Source organism: Mustela putorius, unplaced genomic scaffold (assembly GCF_011764305.1).
Source record: "Mustela putorius furo isolate JIRA1106 unplaced genomic scaffold, ASM1176430v1.1 tig00000145_pilon_pilon_pilon, whole genome shotgun sequence".
Taxonomy (NCBI): Eukaryota; Metazoa; Chordata; class Mammalia; order Carnivora; family Mustelidae; genus Mustela; species Mustela putorius.
In genome coordinates this window covers 32,864,265-32,888,705 of record NW_025421294.1, presented here as the reverse complement: position 1 = coordinate 32,888,705, position 24,441 = coordinate 32,864,265, and the positions used below count along the sequence as shown (strand labels likewise).

Here is a 24,441-nt window from a genome sequence, read left to right as displayed (position 1 = left end):
ATCTGAAATTAATCAATAATTTCCAAGTTATCTCAAGATAAGTGAAATAGGAAAGTCACGAAACTTCTGATCCCTTGAAATAAAGTATAGGTTGACTAAAATGGGCAATTTTAATAAATTCTTAAACAAAAAGATAAGAGCATAATATTGGTCAAGACATGTAGTACATGCTCCTTCTTACCTATTTTAGAATACTTCACTTTTCATACCTTTATTATATTTAATAGCTCTTCTGTATCAAAATATAAATTCCTTATTCCTAATCAAATTGCCAGTCAAAAAAAGTAACAATGTGATTTTTCCTTCCATGCAGAATCAGTTATCGGACAGCCTATCGGCATGGGGAGAAGACTATGTATAGGCGCAAATCCCAGTGTTGTCCTGGATTTTATGAAAGCAGGGAAATGTGTGTCCGTAAGTAAGACCTTTATCCCCTTGTGGGAAGCTTGTGTTTCCCAGTGTTGGTGTGCACTTGTGAATGGCAGCCGAGAGGGAGGCCCGGGGAGGTGGGGCAGCTTGAACCATTCCCTGTCACCCTTGGCTGCTGCTTTCCTGATCTATGGAATGAGGGAAGCATTGCTTTGTCCCTCTGTCCTATCAAAAATCTCCACATGAGTGTCACTTGAGGAGAAAACAGATGTTATAGAAGGATGATTTAGGGCCGGATGTCTCAGTGTTAATTACCATTTTGCAATAAATGTCTCTTTGGAAACTGGTCAAGGAGTCACTAGACTCAGGTCACAGAAGAGAACAGAGGCAGGACTTCCCCGCAGCAGCTGACCGGAGTCCCGAGGCAGCTTCTGAGAGGCCACTGTGTTCTTTTCTGGTGCACAGAATGATGAAGCTTACAAAAAGCAGAGGAGCTTTCACACTAAGAAACAGCTCTAAGTCTGAGTCACAAAGTAGACCTTCTTCTTTGTCATTTTCTGTCTCCCCTCCCCATCTCACCAGTTCATTCTGAAATGTTTCAGGGGAAGTTGGAGATTTTATGATGCACTTTAGAAGACTGTGGAATTTCATGTCAATTAAGTTTGCAACTAAGGTTTCTTTCCACTGTGTTTAGGATGTAGAGAAGAGAGATCAATAGAAAGGGGTGTATTCAAATATTTTGGCTCCGCACACAGCTAGAGGGGCAGCATTGCTTTCTGAGCTGAGGCACTGGTGTTGAGTAGCATCGAGAGAGACAAGGTTCTGCTTTAAACTGAAGACATTAGGAATGGTTGGACACATCCTGGCTTAAAAGAGCCGGGTAATGTAGCACTGGGTGACTTTGGAGAAGCCCTTTATACCTCTTGGATGCTCCTTTGATCTCAAGTGCAGAGAGAACTTAAATGGATAGTATATGTGTCCTCTTTCTTCCAATGACTGGATTCTATTCTTTTTTTTTTTAATTCTATTTATGTATTTTAGAGAGAGAGAGAGAACGGGGGGAGGGGGAGAGGGAGAGAGAATCCACAAGCAGACACCCTGCTGAGCATAGAGCCTAATGCAGGACTTGACTCCAGTCTCGATCCCAGGACCCTGAGATGATGACCCAGGCTGAAATCAAGAGCTGGCCACTTAACTGACTGAGCCACCCAGGTGACCCTGGATTCATTTTTTTATAGGAACGGGTGCAGTTCCTCAACTTTGATTTAGAGCCGGGGCTCTATGTCATAATAAATGTTCATTGAAAAAATTAGAAAATGTAACAAGAGAAAAGGAAAGAAAAGAAAGAAAAAGAAAAGAAAGGAAAGGAGAAAAGAAAAGGAAGGGAAAAAAGAAAGAAGAAAAGAAAAGAAAAATACAGTGTGAATATATTTCTTGGTTAGTAAATGTACTTCTGTAACATATTGCAAATGTCAGTGTGTTACTGAATTATAGATTGTTAGCTAATTTCAGCTGTTGAATATTTATGTGATTTCCATGTTTTACCTATTATGAACTGCTGGAGAAGACATCATTGTGGTTAAATCTTTGTTCATCCCCTTAATGAATAGGTAAGGATAGATTCCTAGAAGTAAAATTGCTGGGTCAGAGGTATACATGTATTTTTCAGATGTTTGGTGTGTTTCCACTTTATGTGGGATTGCTTTCTGCTTATCCCTGTGCCAATTTTCCCTTTACTAATATTTTCTTAATTTGCATGTCTTTGATTAATAAGGATGCTGAATAAGAAAAATTACATGTTTATAATCAAACATCTTGGAGGATAATCACTAACTGATCTCTGTGGCCCCAGCTGATGGGAATTTTCCAAGGAAAGCCCTGAGTGCACACAGGGGCACAGGGGTGGGGGTGGACCTCAGCTGTCTCGGGCAGCCACTTTCCCCAGAAGCTTCAGGGTAGCATTATCTTGGTGCCCATGCTGGGGCTCAAACTTACAAGAACAGTGGTCAGTACAGTAAAGGAGTGATTCTATCTCCCAAGGTTCATTTCTCTTACCCATTTGCCAGAAGTTGCGTATAAAGTCAAGAAGTGACACAGAGCCTGGAGGGCTACCTTCTGGTCATACCTTCTTTCCTTGAAGGCTTGCACATGGGAAGCTAGATTTTACTGGCAAGCTGGTGAGACCGTGGATCCAAGCAGGGTCGGTCGGTGTTTAGAGCTTCATGGTCCATGCCTTCCAGAACCCAGCACCTCTGTCATTTCGTTCAGTACTGTGTCCCATCTCAGGAAGCTGGGCAATTCCCCAACCCCATCATACCCGAATATTACAATGGTAAAAATAACTTTTCCTGTATCTCAAACTAGGCAGGTTGCAAGATGTCCTCCTCACTGCTTGGATGGCTAGCTCTAGCATTTGCTTCTAAAATTTTTCTTTTTCTAAGCCTTTCAACCAGTCAACTGCCCCTGGAGACTGAAACATTTTTCTTTTAGATATGTTAATATATTTAAGCAGCTCTCTGTCTGGTCACAGAGGCCTGGGAGCTATTTGGTCTCTTTAAGGGTATTTTCCATTTCTCCACTCTGATGTGTTGATTTCATAGCTTAACCTCAGTGGACACTCAAGCTTCCCTTACTTCCTTGTTCCAGGAGATGCCTCTGGTCAATCTTCTCTGCCCTCAATAGCCGGTACCAGTGAGGCACCCTTGTGGATAGGAAAGGAAGAGAGAACACAGGATTCTCTTTTTTTCAGTTAGGTTTTGCTGTTGGGCACCTAGTGTCGTCACCATTGTTAACTGTCATCAGTTACCAGAAGGAATAGAAACACAGGAATCAGTACTAATTTTAGTTTAATTTTTGGTAGTAAATTTTCCTAGAAGGCAAAAAAGGGCGATTTCATGCGACTACTTACTTGCATTTGGAAAAAAGTTTCCTTCGGGTAGCTGGAGTAACTCCTTCCGGAGAGCAAGCTCCATCCTCCCAGTTCCTCCCACCCCTCCTTCCTCCGGCCAACGACGAAGCCCACCTCCTGGACTCAGACTGTACAGAAGCTGCTGGTTGGCAGAGTACACTGAGTGTGTTCAGAAGATAGATTATGTCATCAGGCAGGAAGAATCGAAACAGAAAATATAGGGTATGGCGTTGGAATCTGGGTGGGGGAAAAATGGTTGGAAAAATTTCCAAAAGGCAAATATCATTAGACGTGACGATGTCCATGATTTCTTAGTGAGGTTTTCACCTGTTCCTAAAAATAAACTTTTTACGTTTATTCAACTTCCAGGGTTACTCTTCTAGCCTAATCTTGTATTTAATTACTCTTGATTTAGAGAAATTAAAATGTTAATGAAGAAATGCCCAGAGGAATGAAATGGATTTAGTATGTGTGTGTCTGTTTGTACATTGTATGTGTATATAGGTTTGTGGTGTATGTAACATGTATGTGTAGATATGATTTTTTGTTATCTGTTAACTTTTTAAATTTGAGTCTAGTTGACACATGGTGTTATGTTAGTTTCAGGTGTGATTCACATAGTGATTCAGCTTCTCTATACGTTATGCTCTGCTTACCACAAACTTAGCCACCATCTGTCCCCATAGAATGCAATTCCAGTATCACTGACTACATCTCCTATGCTGTGCCTTCTATTCCTGTGACTGATTCCCTCCGAAACTGGCAGCCTCTACGTCCCTTTTCCCTTCACCCGTTTGCCTGTCCTTCTACCTACTTGCCTCTAGCAACCATCAGTTTGTTCTCTGTATTTACAGGTCTGATTTTACTTTTTGTTGTTCATTCATTCATTCTGTTTTTTAGATACATTACACAAGTGAAATCACATGGTATTTATCTTTCTCTTTCTGACTGACTTCACTGAGCACAATACTCTGTAGGTCCATCCATGTTGTCATAAATGGTAAAGTCTCATCCTTTTCTTTGGCCATATGATATTCCGTGTGTATGTGTGTGTGTGTGCGCGCGCGCACGCACTTGCATACATGTGTGAATGCATCCCGTCTTATTTATCCCCTCTTTTTTTTTAAAGATTGGCCACCTGCATGTCTTCTTTGGAGAAATGTCTGCTCAGATCCTCTGCCCACTTTTTAATTCGATTTTTTTTTTTTTTTTTTTTTTTTTTGCTATTCAGTTTTATGAGTCTTTATATACTTGGGATATTAAGCCCTTATCAGATTTATGATTTGTAAATTTTTTTATTAGTAGGTTGCTTTTCATTTTCTTGATGATTTCCTTTGTGGTACAGAGCCTTCTTAATTTGTTGGAGTCCTACTTGTTTATTTTAATTTTTTTTTTTTTAAGATTTTATTTATTTATTTGACAGAGATCACAAGTAGGCAGAGAGGCAGGCAGAGAGAGAGAGAGGAGGAAGCAGGCTCCCTGCTAAGCAGAGAGTCCAATGTGGGGTTCGATCCCAGGACTCTGGGATCATGACCCGAGCCGAAGGCAGAGGCTTTAACCCACTGAGCCACCCAGGCGCCCCTGTTTATTTTAATTTTTATTGCCTTTGTTTTTGGCATCATATCCATAAACTTAACACCACGATTGATGTTAAGAAGCTTACTGCCTGTATTTTCTTCTAGGAGTTTTATGCTTTTGGTACCATGTTCAAGTCTTTAATCCATTTTGAGTTTGTTTTTGTGTGTAGTGAAAGACAATTGTCTGGTTTCATTCTTTACATGTGACTGTCCAGTGTTCCCAGCACCATTTATTAAAGAGACTGTCTTTTCCTCATTATACATTTGTGGTTCCTTTGTCGTAAATTAATTGACCATATATGCATGGATTTATTTCTGGGCTCTCTTCTGTTCCATTGATCTCGTGTGTCTATTTTTATGCCAATACCATACTGATTTGATTACTCTAGTTCCAAATCAGGAAGCATAATGCCTCCAACTTTGTTCTCATTTCTCAAGATTGCTTTGGCTGTTTGGGGTCTTTTGTGGTTTCACACAAATTTCAGGATTGTTTGTTCTGTTTCCATGAAAAATATCATTGGGATTTTGATAGGGATTGTGTTGAATCTGTAGGTGGCATTGGGTGCTTTGGGCTTTTTAATAATATTAATTTTTCTTTTTTTTTTTAAGATTTTATTTATTTATTTGACAGAGAGATCACAAGTAGGCAGAGAGGCAAGCAGAGAGAGAGAGAGAGAGAAAGAGGAGGAAGCAGGCTCCCTGCTGAGCAGAGAGCCTGATGCGGGACCGATCCCAGGACCCTGAGATCATGACCTGAGCCGAAGGCAGCGGCTTAACCCACTGAGCCACCCAGGCGCCCCAATATTAATTTTTCTAATCCATAGCATGAGATATCTGATATATTGAAGTTATGAACATAAAAACCTGGTGTTTCTCATACCAAATTCAGCTTATAGATGTTCTATTCATCAGTCTAACAAACTCTTACAAACACAGTGAAGGGCTTCTAACTAATGTTTTACAAATTTAAACATGATCAAGTTTTAAAAATGGAACTTATGCTTTTAAAATGGAATAAACATTATAGGGTTTGATTGTTTCACACATTTCTTTATTGAATTTAAAATATTCACAAGGCTGAAATATCATTACCCCCTAAGAAAATAATTATGCCATCTCATGTTTTTGCTTTACCGTTAGAAAAAAAAAACTTTTAAAAAAAAGTTTGTTGAAGTTTTTAATTAATTAATTTGTTTTCTTCAATTGTAGTAAAAAATGCATAGCATGAAATTTCCCATCTTCCTAATTTTTAGGTGTATTATTCAGTGGTATTAAGTGTATTTACTTTGTTATGCAACAGATCCCTAGAACTTTTTCATCTTTTAACACTGAAACTTTACACTTATTAAATCTGAATTCCCCCTTTTCCCTTAGCCAGCCCTTGGCCATTCACCTTTTAACTTCTTTCTGTTGCTGGGGTTTTGCTACTTTAGAGACTTTATGTGAGTAGAATCATATAGTTTTTGTCCTTTTGACAGACTTATTTCACTGAGTATCTGTCCTCGAGCTTCATCCATATTGTACCCTTTGCTAGAAATTCTTTTCCTAAGCCTACATAATATCCCTTTGTATTATTTTCTGAAGTTTTTAAAAGCAGGCAATATTGTCCTTGGTAGAAGATACCGAGCCCATTGTCTATTCTAGATGTATTCCATATTCCTGAAATTTGAGACTTATCTAGTCCTCGTCCTATTTTTCAGGTTAGGTTAGAACCATCAACCCAGTTGGTGTCCCTGTTTGATTGAATTTGACATATCACTTAGTCATTAAAATATATAAATGTATTTGTGGCCTAACTTTACTATGGTAATTGCTACAATTATGATTTATTTATTTTCATGTAATTCTTACATTTTATGACACCTATCTCTTGTAAATATTAAAATGATATCTGATGGCCTCTTGCAAATCTTGTGGCTAGGTTTGAATGTGAAATCATAACCTCTCAGGTCATCTTGTTCATGCTCTTCCATCTTGCCTTGATGCTGGTCCCATATACAGTCTGAAGTTTACAAGAGTGGCAGTTGTGTGGCTGTTCTTCCAGGGTATTAGTTTCCTCTATAAATAGATCATCAGTCCCCAGATGCTTTGCATTTTCCATCTTCTCAAACACCCCACCCCTATGTATATATATTCCATGCAGTTCCCTAATTTAGAATTTTGGTCTTGTTCCTAAAGTGAAAAGATGAGTAACACAAATTGACCTAAATGTAGTGGTCAGTTGACCAAGACTATGTATGAACATCTATTTCTCCCTCATTGTTTTGCCTTCCTCCTTGATCCTTCCCCCCTTCCTTCCTATCTACATACCAGTTCACCCATCCAATTATTAGAAACTGAAATAAGTTAGTGGATGCATGAGTATCATTTTGTATCTCACTTTGTACATGTGAGTGATTCATAAGATAAATTAGATGGGATTCTGGGACAAAGGGCATGCACCTTGTATCACTAAGGATCAGGTTCAGCTATGAGATGGCAGTTTGTTTCTTTCTCACATTGGAGCCTAGAGTTGGGTAACCCAGTAGGGTCTCCAAGCAATGTTTACTTCTTAGCTCCACCGTCTCTAGGGTACAGGCTTCATCTTCATATACCATTGTGGATCTCCACGTATCTATCCTGCTCCCAAAGCAATGAATGGAAGAGATGGGAGAAGGGGCAAATGGCAATGCCAGCTGTCTGTTTTTGGGGTTTTTAGTGTTTTTTTTTTTTTTAAGGATTTTATTTATTTATTTATTTATTTATTTGAGAGAAAGCATGACCAGAGAGAGGGGGCAGAGGAAAAGGGAGAAGCAGACTCCCCGATGAGCAGGGAGCCCAGGACCCTGGGATCATGACCTTAGCTGAAGGCAGATGCTTAAGTGAGGAGCCGCCCAATGCTTCCAGCTGTCTTTTTTAAAGAAGGTTCTTTTAAATAAAAGTGAGCACATTCCATTGCCACTTTGTCACAGTATGCCCTAACCTGCAAGAGCATTTTAATTCTGAATGGTCAAGGGCCCACTAAAAATATATTTTTATTGGAAGGAAATAATGGATATGAGGTTGAAGGAGCCGTCTTAACCACATTTTAAGATTTTTTAAAAAAGATTTTAAATTTATTTTCAGCGTAACAGTATTCATTGTTTTCTCACCACACCCAGTGCTCCATGCAATCCATGCCCTCTCCAATACCCACCACCTGGTTCCCCCAACCACCTACTCCCCGCCGCTTCAAAACCCTCAGATTGCTGTCCAAACAGGTTGTAACAACTTGCTTGTCCACTAAAAGTATATGAAGATACCTCTTCTCCACATCCTCACCAACACTAGGTAATACTATTGCTTTTGGCTTGTTGGGGGAAAATGGTATCTGCCTTCCTATGCATTCCCATAAGTACCAGTGAAGGTATTCTCTCCAGAAACGTACATTTATTAGCAATTTATAATTTGGTTCCAAGGATGAGGATAGTCTAGGGGCTACAGTGAGACTGCTTTGTTCATCCTTTCCCTTCTCATCCCAGAGTTCCCCAGGTTCCCCTTTTCCCAAAACCTTAACTGTTGGCAGCTCCAGGGATGGTGTGGAGCCAGGGCGGCCTCTTACCTTCTCCCCGCAGCTCCCTCCATGAGCACTGAGGAAAGAGGAATAGTCTGTGGTCCTCTGGCAGGAAGGGCAGCTTGGAGCAGCACAAGCCTAAATGCAGCGGTGTCCATGGAAAGGAGCTGAGATCCAGACTCACGATGTTTATGCTGCCGCAGTTGTGGAATAAATGAGCGTTTGAGGCAGCTCTAAGGGTCTTACCATTATTTACAACATTGGAATCTCAGGATGATGTGTTTGGAGTACATACAACTGATTTCCAAACACATACTTGAAACCGACTTCTTAGCAAGTAGGAATCTCCTATATCTATAGGAGATACAGATATATAGATATAGATATATAGATTAGATTGGGTTCATGATACTAGGAAAATCTCACAGGAAAAGTAGCCGCAGAGTGGGAAGTTGATGCCTCTCCCTCCGTGGGAAGGATTGGTTAATTCCAGGACAAGGCTGGCCATATGTTCTCACTCTCATGTCCTAGGTTTCACCTTGACTGATGACAGGGACTACAGATAGGGACTGAGCTGAGCTGCTTGGGGCAGCACGAGAATGGACACGGGTCATGGCCAGGGTTCCCTTCTCTAGGCCGGCTCCCATCCTTTTGCCTCAGATGCCCAGTGTCCTTCCTGCTGAATGCTCCTGTAAAAGAAGGAACTACCTTGAGACCTATCTCCTTTGTGGGGGACTTAACTCTGCCTCTCTGTTTTTGTTAGATGGGGAAGGTCAAGTGGTAAGTTCAAATTAAAGCTGTAATGGGGGAATTGCAAGCAGTGTGGCTTGTGAGGAAGACCTAGGAAGAGGTTTGGGGACTGAGTCACCCACTCTATTGCCTTGTAGGCCAACCCTGATGCCGGAAGATCAGCTTCCATGGATGTGCCCTGCATGTCTTTGGCAATCATTAAGAGAACTCTGGAACTGTAAACAAGAAGCCTTAACTCCCACTCCCACACACTGAACAGTATATGATTTCCTGTTCTTAGTAGAGACCAGTGTGACAATTGATTACCGTAGCAGTGAATGAATATTCACAGCTGATTTTTAACTTGGCCAATTTTATGAAAAACAGAACTGGTTGTAGGGAAATAAGGAATTAGTACTGGGGCGCTGTTTATACAAAAAAATAATTACTGCAAATGTACTTTATTCTTGTTTGAATGCCCTGCTTCAGTAAACAATGGGTTTTATACCAAATTTGGGGTTAACGGCTTAAAGACATCTGTAGCTCACTCATGCAGGACTATTTTTCTTCCAGGAAGCAGATAGACCACATAGGTGGCACTTAACACAACCCATACATTTTCCTTCTTTCCTTTCCTTTCATTTTCTCTTTCTTTCTTTCTTTCTTTCTTTCTTTCTTTCTTTCTTTCTTTCTTTCTTTCTTCCTTTCTACTAGAATATTATGTTATGCTAAGCTGGAATCAACAAAAACCTTCTCTTTTGGGAGAGGGCACCATCTCTTAGAAGCAGTGACCTGGAACACCGTACCTAGAAGGATTCTGAGGGGGAGTACCTGAGTGGCACAGTTGGGGAAATATCCAACACTTCGGTTTTGCTCAGGTTGTGATCTCAGGGTCGTGAGATCAAACCCCACGTGGGCTCCACGCTGAGCAAGGAGTCCGCTTGAGATTCTCTCTCCCTCTGTCCCTCCCCCAACCTTTCTCTAAAATAAACAAATAAACCCTAAAAACAAAACAAAACAAAAACAGAAGGATTCTGAGGCCACGTAAGTGCTAAGAGAGAACAGAGTGACTCATCAGTGATGTCTGTCATTGTCATTGGGTGGCCTGAGTGCCTTATACTTGCCATAGCTGTAGTAGACCCTAGTAGCATTCTGTAACATTTTGGACTTCTGGAGTCATGGGGATATCATTTATGGTTCCTGAATCATGCAGTTGGCCATAGCTTCCTATTATACCCACCTTCCCCCTTGAACCATGAAGTCATATACCATTGTTTCTGCTATTGTCCCCAGGAATAGAGCAAGCTCTCTCTTCATGCACTGGAATATCTGCCAGACTTACTCAGGATTATATTGTCAGCAATTTACGGAATTGAAAAAGAGACCCAACAGCCACATTTTGCCCGGTGTCAGCCGTAGGAGGGTCTGAGAGGAGGGAGAGTGCAGGCTTGGGCAAATTGTCCTAATGGGCAAGGCTTTTGGGAAGAGCTGCCCTGTGGATCCTTATTTCCTTCACCTGGAGTTTGTGGAAGAACACAGGAAACTCCTCAGTCTCAGGCTTCATGTCATTTTGGTCTTTTTTTTTTTTTTTTTCTTAAGATTGTATTTATTTATTTGACAGACAGAGATCACAAGTAGGCAGAGGCAGGCAGAGAGAGAGAGAGAGAGAGGAGGAAGCAGGCTCCCTGCTGAGCAGAGAGCCCGATGTGGGATTCGATCCCAGGACCCTGAGATCACGACCTGAGCCGAAGCCAGGGGCTTAACCCACTGAGCCACCCAGGCGCCCCTGTCATTTCGGTCTTTTGCTGCTGCAAAGTTTTGGGCTCAGATTTTTCAAGATGAGAAGAACTAGAGTACAGGGCGAGATGCCTTGTTCAGGCTGTGAAGTTTTTGCTTTTGACAGAGGGCCGTTGATTGACGAGCTTGGTGTCTCTCTAGGGAATTTAGAGGGACAGAGTGAGACCTTAAGGAGAGAGGAACAGCTCCCTGATGCTGAAGGCTATTTGAGCCTTGTGCTATGGATTTGCTTGACTCTCACAGCCTCGATTAATAATAAAGTTGTGATCTTGTGAAATATTTCCAAACAACTGTGGCTGGTAGACCCTTAAGCAGACCCTTTTGAGTCCACATAAAAGCGAGACAATCCTGTTAGGCTAGCCAAAGGGATCTTGAACTGACAGTAGTCAGATGGTGTGTTTCTAAATATACCTACTCATGATGCCCTTTCTGCCACTGGCAGGGGATTTTTTCATGTTTCCATAGGGACCCTGTATTCTGTTGCTATGGAGCCCAACTTGGTGCAGAGGAACCTATCACTAAATACTGGGAAAGGTCCTTTGTCCACATTCTTCACCAGTAGAAATTCCAATTTTCCCACACATCTATTGGAACCTAAACTTCAGGTTTCCACTTTTGGTTTTTGGTCTCAGCTAGTAGTAAAGATAACAAACCTGATAAACAATGCAGAGAAATCTTTATTGGTTTACTGATGGTCAGTGTTTGCTCACTAGTTAGGATTTTATAAAGAGGAACTGTGGATTTAATAATAATAGTAATAGTAATAATAAACCATGAATTCAGGATAACCTTTGCCAAACAGAGGGAAATCATGTCTGCTGTCCATTTTTTTTTTTTTTTTAACTTGAGAAAGCCTGACATTAGAGTCCCATGGAGGCAGGGCCAAAGGGAAGCAATGAAAAATCATTGCCTTATCTCTAGAAAATTAGTTCCTGCAATTTTAGCTTTTGCAGGACAGGTGGAACTCTCACAGGTCTAACAATTTACGTGGTCTCCTTACAGGGATAGATAATAGTTAATAGAAAATCTCAGAACAGAGAAGCATTTTTTATTGTACTGTGGCTCAGAACTTTTTATAGCAAAGTCATTTTAAAATAATGGAAAAAACACATTTAAATCAATTGTTGATTTAAATGACCAACCACAAAACATTGACCTGGCCAGGTAATGACAGAACTTGCATTTTTGTCTTCTGGCATGGTGACTGTCAGCACTTTCACAAATAAACCAGTAGTAAACCTGGTACATCCCTGTGGGCCACACACAGAGTTGCTAAAGGGATGGGGGGGAGTCACGTAATAATATAAGCAGGATTGCATGGACACTATTCTTCCCGTAAGCTGCAGCAATATCCCAAGTTCCAGAGGTGGTTTTTGTCTTGATCAATAATTCTGAAAGGGTTGAAGGAAATCAGCTATAGCTGAACCACCCCAGAGAGAAACAGCCTTCTTAGGTAGACCACAAAGGATAGCATGATTTGAAGATGGGTTTCCCTGGCCTCTTGGGCACATTGGAGGGGCAAAGTCTGTAGGAGCAAGTCTAAAAACACGGCCACCAAACGGATGTTTAAGCTCAGAAGCAACTAGATTGATCTATTGTACTTAACATATAATTGGGCGACAACAAAAGAACTCTGCATGTGGCCTCATGTGAAGTTGATCTGCTGATCCAAGGAGGAGAGTAGGTTTCCAGAAACTTGGACCCTGGGTGTTATCTGTAGTTATATGCCCCTAGTGTGAGCTACTAAATTCCCATCCCATAGTATTCACTGTTGCATTATCCAGTAAGTTTGGGAAATGCCTTGTATTTGGTCCCCTTTCTCAAAGATTTATGGCAGTTTTATAAAGGCTCTGGAAATGCTTGGAGTAAAAAGACATGTTTCAAGTTTATTTGGCCATGAAATTCCACCCCCACTCCCACTTTTCTTCCCCAAGATCCTGATAAAACTGATAGTTCTCAGACTCTACTTATTTGGGAAACAATGCTATAAGGAATTTGGTGTTCTTTTGTATAACCTTAGACTGGTAATTATAAATATTTAACTAATCAGGGACTCGTTGGATCTTTAATTTCTTGGGTTTTCTTCCTAGCTCCCTGAAACTGACATACGACAGGCAAGTTTAAGGTGTACAATATTATAATTTGACACACTTGCATGTACTGCAAGATGATTATAATAGGGTTAGTTAACACCTTCATCATCTTATAGAATTACTGTTTCTTGTTTGTGATGGGAGGATTTTTAAAAAAGATTTATTTATTTGCAAGACATGAGAGAGTGCATGGGGGAAAAGAGAAAACATCCCCAGCGGACTCTGCACTAAGCATGGAGACTGATGTGGGGCTTGGTCTCACTATCCTGAGATCATAGCTTGAGCACATGGTGAGAACATTTAAGACCTACTTTTCTTAGCAAGTTTCTTTATATAATACAGTATTATTAACCTTAGTTGTGATGCTGTACCTTAGAGCCCCAGAACTTGTTACTGCAAATTTGTACCCTTTGGATTGTTTGGGTTTTGCTATTGAGTTGTATGAGTTTTTATATATTTCGGATATTGACCCCTTATCAGACACAAGATTTGCAAATACTATCTTTCATATTGTAGGTTGACTTTTCATTTGGCTGATCGTTTCTTTTGCTGTGCAGAAGCATTTTACTTTGATGTAATCCCACTTACTTATTTTTGCTTTCATTGCTTTTGCTTTTGGCGTCCTGTCAAAAAAAAAAAAAATCACAGCACTCTTTCCCTATGCTTTCTTCTAGGAGTTTTATGGTTTCAGATTTTATATCTAAGTCTTTAATCCATTTTTGAATTAATTTTTGTAAGTAGCATAAGATAGGGGTCCAGTGTCAATCTTCTGCATGTAATTTTCAGGTTTTCTTAGCACCATTTATTTAAGACACTCTCCTTCCCCCACCCCCCTGAGTATTCTTGGCTCTCTCATCAAATATTAATTGACCATCTATGCCTTATGGGCTCTCGAATCTGTGGCAATGGTCTGTGTCCCAATACCATACCGCTTTGGTTATGATAACTATGTAATATAGGTTGAAATCAGCAAGAATTATGCCTCCAGATTTGTGTTTATTTCTTAAGACTGTGTTGGCTCTTTAGGGGTGGTTGGTGGTTGTAGAAGAATTTTGGGATTGTTGTTCCTATTTCTGTGAAAAATGCTATTAGAATTCCAAAGCTATTGGGAAGCTATAGAGAGAACATTGAATAGGCTTTGGGTACTATGGGCATTTTAACAATATTAATCCTTCCAATCCAGGAACACGACATCTTTCCACATATTTGTGTCTTCTAAAATTATTTTCATCAAAATTGCATAGTTTTCAGTGTAGAAAAGTTTCAGCTCCTTGCTTAAATTTATTCTTAAGTACTTTATTATTTTTGATGCTATTGTGAATGGAACTGTTTTCTTTCTTTCTTTTTCAGATATTTTGTCATTACCATACAGAATTGAAACTGATTCCTCTGTGGTCAGTTTTTTGTGTCCTGTAACTTTACTGAATTTGTTGATTAGTTCTGTTTTTGGTGAAGCCTTCAGGATTTTTCTTTATATAAGATTATATTATCTACAAACAGAGACAGTTTTGCTTCTTCCTTTCCAATATTGATGCCTTTTTTTCCCTCTTCCTTACCTGACTGCTCTAGATGGGACTTCTAGGACTAAGTTGAATAGAAGTGGTGAGAGTGGGTGGTGCCCTTGTTTCGTTCAAGATCTTAGAGGAAAAGCTTTCACTTTTTACCATTGAGCATGGTGTTAGCCATGGGCTTGTCATATATGGCCTTTCTTAAGTTGACCTGCATTCCTTATTTACCCAATTGAGAGTTTATATCCTGAAAGCCTGCTTTATTTTGGCAAATGCTCTTTCTTCACCTATTGAGATGATCATTCAACTTACCTTTCATTAGATTAATGTGGTATATCACATTTTTTAAAGGTTATTTATTTGACAGAGAGAGAGAGAGTGATCACAAGTAGGCAGAGAGGCAGGCAGAGAGAGAGGAGGAAGGAGGCTCCCCACTTAGCAGAGATCCCGATGTAGGGCTCAATCCCAGGACCCCGAGATCATGACCTGAGCTGAAGGCAGAAGCTTAACCCACTGAGCCACCCAGGTGCCCCTATCACATTTTTTTTTTTTTTTTAATGTTGAACCATCTTTGCATCCCAAGGATAAATCCCTTTTGCATAGTGTATGTGATCTTTGTCATGTGCTCTTAAATTTGCCTTGCTAATATTTTGCTGAGAATTTTTACTTCTATATTCACCAAGGGTATTATTTGATAATTTAGTTTTCTTGCAATGTCCTTAACTGGTTTTGATATCAGGATAACACTGCTTTTGTAAAATGAGTTTGGGAGTGTTTTCTTCAAATTTGGAGAAGAGTTTGAGAAAACTGGCATGAATTTTGTAAATGTCTGGTAAATTCACCAGGGCAACCTTTTGGTCCTGGGCTTTTCTTTGTTGGAAAGTTTTGTATCTCCTTACTCTGATCAGTTTGTTAAGATTCACTTCATGAGAGGCACCTGGGTGGCTCAGTGGGTTAAAGCCTCTGCCTTCGGCTCAGGTCATGATCCCAGGGACCAGGGATTGAGTCCCACATCAGGCTCTCTGCTCAGCGGGGAGCCTGTTTCCCCCTCTCTCTGCCTGCCTCTCTAACTACTTGTGATCTCTATCTGTCAAATAAATGAATAAAATCTTAAAAAAAAAAGATTCACTTCATGATTCACTTTTGGTAGGTTCTATGTTTCTAGGAGTTTATCCATTTCTTCTCAGTTCTCCAGTTGGTTGATTTATAGTTGTTCATAGTAGCATGTTGTAATCTTTTTTATTTCAGTGTTACCAATTGAAGCATTCTCCTCTTTCATTTCTAATTTTATTTGAGTCCTCTCTATTTTTTCCACAGGTAGTCTATCTAAAGATTTGTCAATTCTGATAATCTTTTTTAAAAAAACCAGCCCTTAGCTTCGTTAGTCTTTTTTACTGAGTTTCAGTCTCTATTTCTTTTATTTCTGCTCTTTATCACTTCCTTCCTTAACTTTGGGCTTAGTTTGTTCCTTTTTGTTTTTGTTTTTTTCTAGTTCCTTAGTTCTTTGATTTTTAGAGTTAGATTGTTTTTTGAGATATTCTATTAACGTCTGTGTTTATTACTATGAACTTATCCTTTAGAACACCCTTTTGCTCTATCCCATAAGTACTGTATGTTGTGTTTCCTCTTTGGTTTGTTTCGAGACATGTAGGGTTTTTTTTTAATTTTGTTGACCCATTGGTTGTTCAGAAGTATGTTGTTATATTTCCACATATTTGCGAAATTTCTACTTTTTCTCCTGTTAGTGATTTCTACTTTCAACCCACTAAAGTTGAAAAGATACTTGATATGATCCCAGTCTTCTTAAATTTGCTAAGACTAGTTTTTGTAACCCTTATCATTTGATATCCTAGAGAATGTTCCATATGCAGTTGGGAACAACACTACTCTGCTGTCTTAGGACAAATGTGTCTTATATATCTGCGTCAGGTCCATTTGGTCTAAAGTAAAGTTCAGATTCAGCGTTTCCTTATTGATTTTCAGTTGAAAGTAGGATTTTGATATATCCACTGTTGAAAGTAGGATTTTGAAGTCCTTCTACTATTGTTATATTATTGTTTATTTCTTCCCTTATATCTGTTGGCATATGGTTAATATATTTAAGTGTTCCTATGTTGGGTGCATATGTATTTACAATTAACTGACCTCTTTAACATTATATAGTAATCTTCTTTCCCTCTTGTTACCCCTTTTGGCTTACAGTCTCAGTCTCTTTTCTCAGATACAAGTATAGGTTGGTACCCCTATTTTCTTTTGGTTCCCATTTGGCTGGAATATCTTTTTTTCATCCCTTCACTTTGAGCCTGTATGTATGCATAAAGCTGAAGTGAGCCTGTTCTGGGCAGCATATGGTTTGGTCTTTCTTTTTTCTTTCTTTTTTTTTTTTTTTTTTTTTTTAAATAAGATCAGTAATTCTGTGCCTTTTGATTAGAGAATTTATCCATTATATTTAGAGTACTTTTCAGTAGGTAAGGACTTAATAATGCTGCCTTTTTGTGTTCTGACTGTTTGGTAGTTGCTTTGTCCTCCTGTCCCTCTGTTTGTCCCTCTGTTGCTGCCTTCCTTTGTAAACTGATGATTTTTCCATAGTGGTATCCTTTGATTCCGTTCCCTTTGGGTATCTTCTGTAGGTTTTTGCTTTGTGATTACCATGAGGCTTATGTAAAATATATTATAGATATAATAATCTCTTTGTGCCCTCTTGTATTTTTCATTCCATTCATTATGTTTTTCAGAGTCAGAATTTCAACTTAGTTCTTTTCAATTATTTTTTGTTAAACTTCTCATTTGTTTGAATATTGTTTTCCTAATCTTAGTGAATTCTTCTTCTTTTGTTCATGTAGCTAGTTGAGCTTCCCTTAACAGATATTTTGAATTCTTTATCTGGTAAATTGCACAGCTCTCCATGTGTCTTTGAGGTTAGTTATGGAAGATTCCTGTGTTCATTTGGTGGCATCATGTTCCCTTGATATTTAATGTTCCTTGAAGTCTTTGTTACTGTTACCTTCACATTTGTAGTACCAGACACCTTCTCAGGTCTTTACTAACTGACTTTAGAAGACAATGTGTTCTGTCAGCCCTGCTAGGGATTCTGAGGCTTTCTCAGACTCTCTATTGATGTGTTTGCTTCTTTCTTCTTGCTCCCTCTTGTGGCAGAATTCTTAAACTTGCATGCCTTCTATTCTGGAACACACCAGGCCACGTGCTCTCTTTTGCTTTCCCAAAGCAGAGTCTCTCCTTGGCCCACAGATTTGGGCTGACTTTCAGGATATGTTCACTAGCCAGCTGCCAAAGCTCATTCTTACCACCGTTGAGAGCATACACAGAGAGCTGGACACAGAGTTTGTGTGGGGAGTAGTTTGAGGAACATGGAGTGTCCAAAGTGTTCATGGGCCGGTTAGGAGAATCCTCAGGCTGGGCATTCCCAGTGGCTCATGGGTGGGCTTCTTGGTGAACTGTGAAATGCAGATGGTAGGATCCACGTTGCTTTAATGCCTTCCAAGATTCCTATCTGCTGCTCTCCCAGCCTCTTCCCTCTCCCCAGTCATGTAGGTCATAACTCTATACTCTGGATGTGACAAGAGAGAAATGGGCCTCTCTGACAAAGTTCTACACATTTGGGGGAGCTGCACACTCATTCCCACACTCTCTCTTTTTCCCTGGCATGAGAAATCACAAGCACAGAAGGGCCCTTGCGACACTGAGCTATGCTGTCCTGGGGGAGGAGTGATGAGTAAAATACAACTCTTCCTCTTATCCGCTCCATTGTGTCCACACTTGCATTTTGGTTTTTTTGTTTTGTTTTGTTTTGTTTTGTTTTTCTTCAATGATGTGCTGGAGCTTCTCTCCTGGAAACCTGGTCTCCCACAAAGGCTGTCTCATCCATGGGTGATTGTTGAAGAGAGTGTTCTTCAGGGGCTTCTGGGCCATGGCCAAGATGGACTGGAGACAGTTCATGGGCCACCACAGGGTCCACAGCTGGGACTGAGGTCTGTATGTCTACTCCCTGATGCATGGGTGGGCAAGACGCCTGGGTCCTTTGGAGTATGGCGCTGAATCCCACAGCTCGCATAAAGGTGATTTTTATGTCCCTGGGGGAGATGCTGAATTGCTTTTGAGGGAGAGTACAATCTTAATATCTGTTTTAACAACTCAAGAAAGGGAAATACTTGGTTGAGTCATGAGAGGATATAGCAGACCTTCTACCCTTCACCATGACATAGAAGATGTACTTATTTCCTGGCTTCACCATCGGAGCCAGCATTGGTGGGGCCTCTCCTCCAGGCTTTGAAGATTATTAATCCAGACATTTCATGGCCAACAATTGTTCACTGAAAATGAAGTCATCAGTGAGTATGCCTATGAAGTTGATCTTGATATTACATTCAAAATAGCTATATAAATGATAGATTTGATTAGAGGGCAAAAACAAAAACTAAGAAAAAAGGACAGTTATGTTAAAAATGCCGTCTGTTAAAGAACTTAAAAGCTGTTTATTCTGAGCACCTTTAGGACCATCACTGCTCTTTTCATAAAGCAGGTCTAGTAGTTTGTGCCAGAGGGGGCAGACCCGCAGGCTGGATGACGTGATGTATAATCATATTTGATTTGGTCCACAGAGTGTTTTACATTTTTTTTTATTTAACATGAAACTTGAGACTTTCCTCTTCCATGGAAAAAACAGGCAATTGGTAGCATTGGCTTGATGTTATTATGTGGCAGGAGACTAGAGCCATTGAAGAGGAGCTGCCCCTTTTATTATTTTCCTTTTATTATTTTTAGTTGAGATATAATTGACATATAACATTACATTAGTTTCAGGTGTACATTTCAATATATATATGTTGCAAAATGTTCCCCACAGTAAGTCTAGTTAACATCCATCACCACACATAGGGGCCAAATATTTTTTTTCTTGTGATGAGAATGTCTTAGATTTACTCTTAGCAACCTTCAGACATACAATACAATATTATTAGTAGAGTCACTGTGCTGTCACTTATTTTATAATAGGAAGTTTGTTCCTTTTGACCTTCTGGAGCTGTTCCTTTTACATGAGCAAATGCTCTCTCAATATTCTCAGGCCTTATTTGACCTGCTTATTCTCATCTTGATCCCACATGACTTCTGGAGGCATTTGAGTTCAAGTTCCCTGGTTTTCGTGGGACATTCTAGTAGCAAAGGTCCTGCTGCCAGTTTTCTCTTGGACCCTTCATCCTCCTCTCTTTGAAGAAGTTCTACCACTTATTTCATATATTTGGCTTAAGTCTTCGATCCTGAAATGCACATATGTCCCTGACAAGGAGATAACCTTTGTTGTTATTATTAGTCATCAACCCTTGGCTATGAGGACTCCATTTATTGCCAGGCTAGTGGAGATAAGGCTGTAGAAAGAACATGAGGGCACCAGAGTCTAAAAGGAAGTGTCCAGGGACTGCCACCAAGGAGAAGGGAGGTGTGAGAACACTGAATGGGAAAAGCAGCTACCATAACTCTGACACCCATTACCCTCTTAACTGCCTTGAGCTGGCCTTTATTATGAATGTGTGAATCAGATGTATTGGCTAACCGGAAGCAAAGTGTCTGGAACCAAGTGACACTGAGATGAAATACGGCAGACTAGGAGAAATGCCGTGTGGCAGAAAACATGCTGTGGGAAAGAGTATTTGTGCAAAAATTCCGTGGCTCCATGGAGAGTGGTCGAAGCAAGAGGAATGCCTTTCCAAAAACTGAGGAGCCTGGTATGGCACTTCTTGTAGAATCATCTCACTTTCCCCACAGACATCCACATGACAGGACCAGGAGGGAAATGATAGATCACAAATGAAGGTGCTCTCCTTCTGGTTTCTTCTCTAAACTGTACACTGATGATTTTGAAATCCTTCTCATATTGAAGTAAGTTGGAGTTTGTCTCATCAGACTGGTTGTAGGCTGAGCTGTGGTAAATTCATGCTTAGGAAAATCAGAGTTTATTCCAATGCTTATTAACTTCTTGAAAGTATGATCCATTAGGATCCTGTTACTTATGTGACTTAAATCTGATTTAGTCAAAAGAGACAATGGGAGGTCGTGGCCAAAATAGATAATGCCCGTGTATGTGTGGAATTGAGCTAAAAACTCTTTCCATTTTCAAACAAATGAATAGGATTATGTACTCCACATATGGCATTTCAGTCCCTTGTGTGGGATCCATTACAGTAGTCTATTTCAACACAAATGTTTTTTTCCTCCTCTAGAAGTTATTCACATGGTAGAGGAAAAGTTTATAGAATATTACATTGTGAGTTTTTAGCATAAGAAATTCCCCCAAATAATTATTTCTTGGGAGCTTCTAAGCCAACACCTTCATAAGCATTCGCAGAGCCCAGCCATCAAAGACCATAGATTTTTCTAGAAATTGCCAAGCGTGTACACTATTTTAGTGTTCCTTCAGTTTTTTTTTAAAACCTGCCCGCTTGTAGAGAGGTCTTTCTCTCCTACTTTGGTAGTTCTCCTCACACTTTAGTTCTGTTTGTTGTTGTCTTTAACAGCTTTACCGAGGTAAAACTGTCAGAGAATAACTACAAGTTGAAGTGTACATGTGGTAGATATTGGCATGCATTTCATGTCTACAACTGTGAAACCACCCGTCTCAGTCCTGATAGTGAACATATGTATCACACACAAACATTTCCTCATGCGCCTTTGTAGTTCCTTCCATCTACTTTGCCTGTCCCCCACTTCCTCAGGTACCCACTGATCTACTTTCTGTCACTCTTGATTAGTCTGTTTTTTCCTCGAGATTTATATAAATAGAATCATACAGTATGTTATGTTCTGTTTTATGTCTGGCCTCTCGCATTCAGTGTAATCATATCAGTGCTGATCCATATGGTCGTGCGTCTCATTAGTTCATTCCTTTTTATTGCTGAGTAGTATTCTACCATATGGACCTACCGCCATTTATTTATCCTTCCGTGTGTTTATGGACTGTTTGGGGCAATTACAAAGAGCACAAGTTCTTGATATGGATGGACATAGACCTTTTATTTCTCTTTTCTCAAGTCTGGGAGCAGAGTGGGTGCATCATTTGGTTCTTATACACAAGTGTTCGGAGATGCTTTATTTGTAATTGCCAAACACTGCAAACCATCCAAACATTCATGGAAACATTTTAAGGAAATTTCCACCTTTTCCAGAGTGGTTGTCCATTGTACTTTCTCACTAACGATGTAGGAGACTTGCAGCTCCTCCACCTCTGTGCCGTCTGTGAGCACAGCCCTGTTAATTTCAGTTGTTTGACTAGCTGTGCAGTATTATCTTGTCATTTTAGTTTGCGCTGTTCTGGTGAGTGATGATAATGTGCATTTTTTCATGATCTTATTTGCCATTAATACATCTTCTGGAATTAAGTGTTCAAATCTTTTGCCTATTTATTTATTTGTAATTGCACTGATTATTTTCTTAGTACTCCTTATGTATTCCGGATACAAGCTCTTTATCCGACAATAGTTTTTTAAAAACTTAGTTTCATTCTATGACTTATCTTTTCATTCTCATATTGTTTTTTGAAGAGCAAAAATTTTAATTTTGTTGGACATATTCATGAATCTGTTCTTTTGCAGATTGTGTTTTTGGTGTTGTATCTAAGAAACCTTTGCCCAGCCATGGTCCCAAAAGTTTACTCCTCTGTTTCTTCTACAGGTTTTATACCTTTAGGTCTATGATTCAGTTTGAGTTAACTTTTGTATATGCTGTGCAATTTCCCACATTTATTTATTTGTCTATGGATATTCAGGCTTTCCAGTGTTGTTTCTTTTTCACTGAGGCCTTTCTACAGACTTTGTGCCTCTGTAAAAAGATAATTGTTCATACATGTGTAAATTAATTTCTGGACTCTCTTTTCCATTCCACTAATCTATTTGTCTATCTTTACACCAACATCTTTAGATCAAGTAGTATTGTATTTCTTTTTCAAAGTTGTTTTGGCCACTGTAGGCACTTTGTATTAACATATAAATTTTAAATCAACTTGTCAATATTTATAAGAAAAACTGCTAGGGTTTTTAACTGTTTTGAATCTATAGATCTATTTGGAAGAGAATTGATATCTTAAAAAATATTGAATCATCTGGCTTATTAACAAGGTCTACCCCTGGAGAGAATATGTATGTTCTGCTGTTGCTGTGTGGAGTAAATTCTGTAAATGTCAAATAGGTCAAATTGATTGATGATTTTGTTAAATTCTTTACTTTCAGAAGTGTTGTTAATTCTTAGTGTATATGTCTTTCACATTTTGGTGAGACTCACCTTTTTTTTAGTGCTATTGTAGGTAGATTTGAAAATTTCAATGTCCGCTTGTCTATTGCTAGCTAGTATATAGAATTAGTATATAGTATATATAGTATATAGAATTAGCATATAGTGTATATATAGTATATAAAATTAATATATAGTATATAGAATATATTTTTGTACATTTTTTTATTTGTAACTTTGTTAAACTCTTATTATTTTTACTAACTTTTTTGTAGATTCCATCAGATATTCTACATACATAGACATAGTTACATAATCTATAAATAAAGGTAGTTTTACCTCTTTTGTCCAAGTCTGGATATCTTTTTTTCTTTTTTGTTGTGTTATTATATTTGCTAAAGCCTCTACTGTAATGTTGAATAGATATTGTAAGAGCTGACTTCCTTGTCTTCTTCTTAATCTTATGTGTGTGTGGGGGGCACTCATTCTTTTACTATTATTTTATTGTATTAGTAGTAGGTTTTTCCTATTTGTCTTTTATCAGGTTGAGAAAGCTCCTTTTTTATTCCCAGGTCACAGAAAATTTTTTATCAGAAATGGATATTGGCTTTTTTTTTTTTAAAGATTTTATTTATTTATTTGACACAGAGAGAGATCACAAGTAGGCAGAGAGTCAGGCAGAGAGAGAGAGAGAAGCAGGCTCCCCACTGAGCAAAGAGCCTGATGCGGGGCTTGATCCCAGGACACTGAGATCATGACCTGAGCCGAAGGCAGTGGCTTAATCCACTGAGCCACCCAGGTGCCCCTGGATATTGGCTTTTGCCAAATGCTTTTTCAGCTTTTTTCGAGATAATCATTTTCTGCTCTCTTATTTTTATTTTTACTTTTTTAATTGAAGAACCGACTCACCTGATATATCTCCCAAAAGGGCAGCTTTAGTTAGGAATCATGTTTGCCTCCAATAAATAGATACCTGAAAAATAGAGACACGTACATACTAAGGGTTTATTGTCTTGATGTAATGAGAAGTCTGAAAGTAGTTGACTCGCGGCATGCATTCACCCACACAAGGAATACAGAGCAAAGGGTTCCATGTTTCTCTGGGCCCTTCCTTCAAGGTCATGATGGTATTTGCAGATTTAGTCATTTTGTCCACATCCTGGACATCAGAATGGAGAAAAAGAAGGGGAATGACACTTACTAATTAAGTCTGTCCCCTAGATTGTCTTCCCCAACCTGGATGCTTCAATCCAGAAAGAGGCTGGGAAATGTAGTTTATTGCTGGTCACATCATTGTCCCTGGTAAAAGTCGGATGGAAGGAAGAACAGACATTAGGTATACAATTTCGTGATGTTTGCCAAAGACACGACTAATAGGCACTCATTGCGCTTGTCTTTAAGAGCCATGGAAGCCCTATTAGGAATGGAGGGAAAAGGAATTTGAGGAAAGTATTTTTTAATTACATTTATTAAAGGCAGATTTCTGGGCTCCCCATGTTCTCTTACTTTCCATGACTCATCAGCCATCTCTGCAGGTCATTTGTGGACCACCAGTGGCTGTGGGGCAAGAGACCTGATTCCAAGCAGTGGGGTTTTGCAACTTTGGAAATGGATGGAAGGAGAAGGGAGTATGAACAGCTGTTGTTAGCCATTCTTTCCTGCAACTGTAATACAAATGTGTCCACTTCCT

The 24,441-nt window shown here is 39.4% G+C and overlaps 1 protein-coding gene across 2 annotated transcripts in view; it reads left to right on the top strand.

Annotated features, from left to right (window-relative positions):
- MEGF10 (multiple EGF like domains 10) overlaps positions 1 to 24,441 on the top strand; it is a 163,242-nt gene that overhangs the window by 50,701 nt on the left and 88,100 nt on the right. For both annotated transcript variants that reach the window (XM_045075557.1, XM_045075559.1), the window contains exon 4: positions 314 to 414. In XM_045075557.1, the coding sequence (XP_044931492.1) occupies positions 314 to 414 (101 nt within the window). The remainder of the gene's footprint in view (positions 1 to 313; positions 415 to 24,441) is intronic.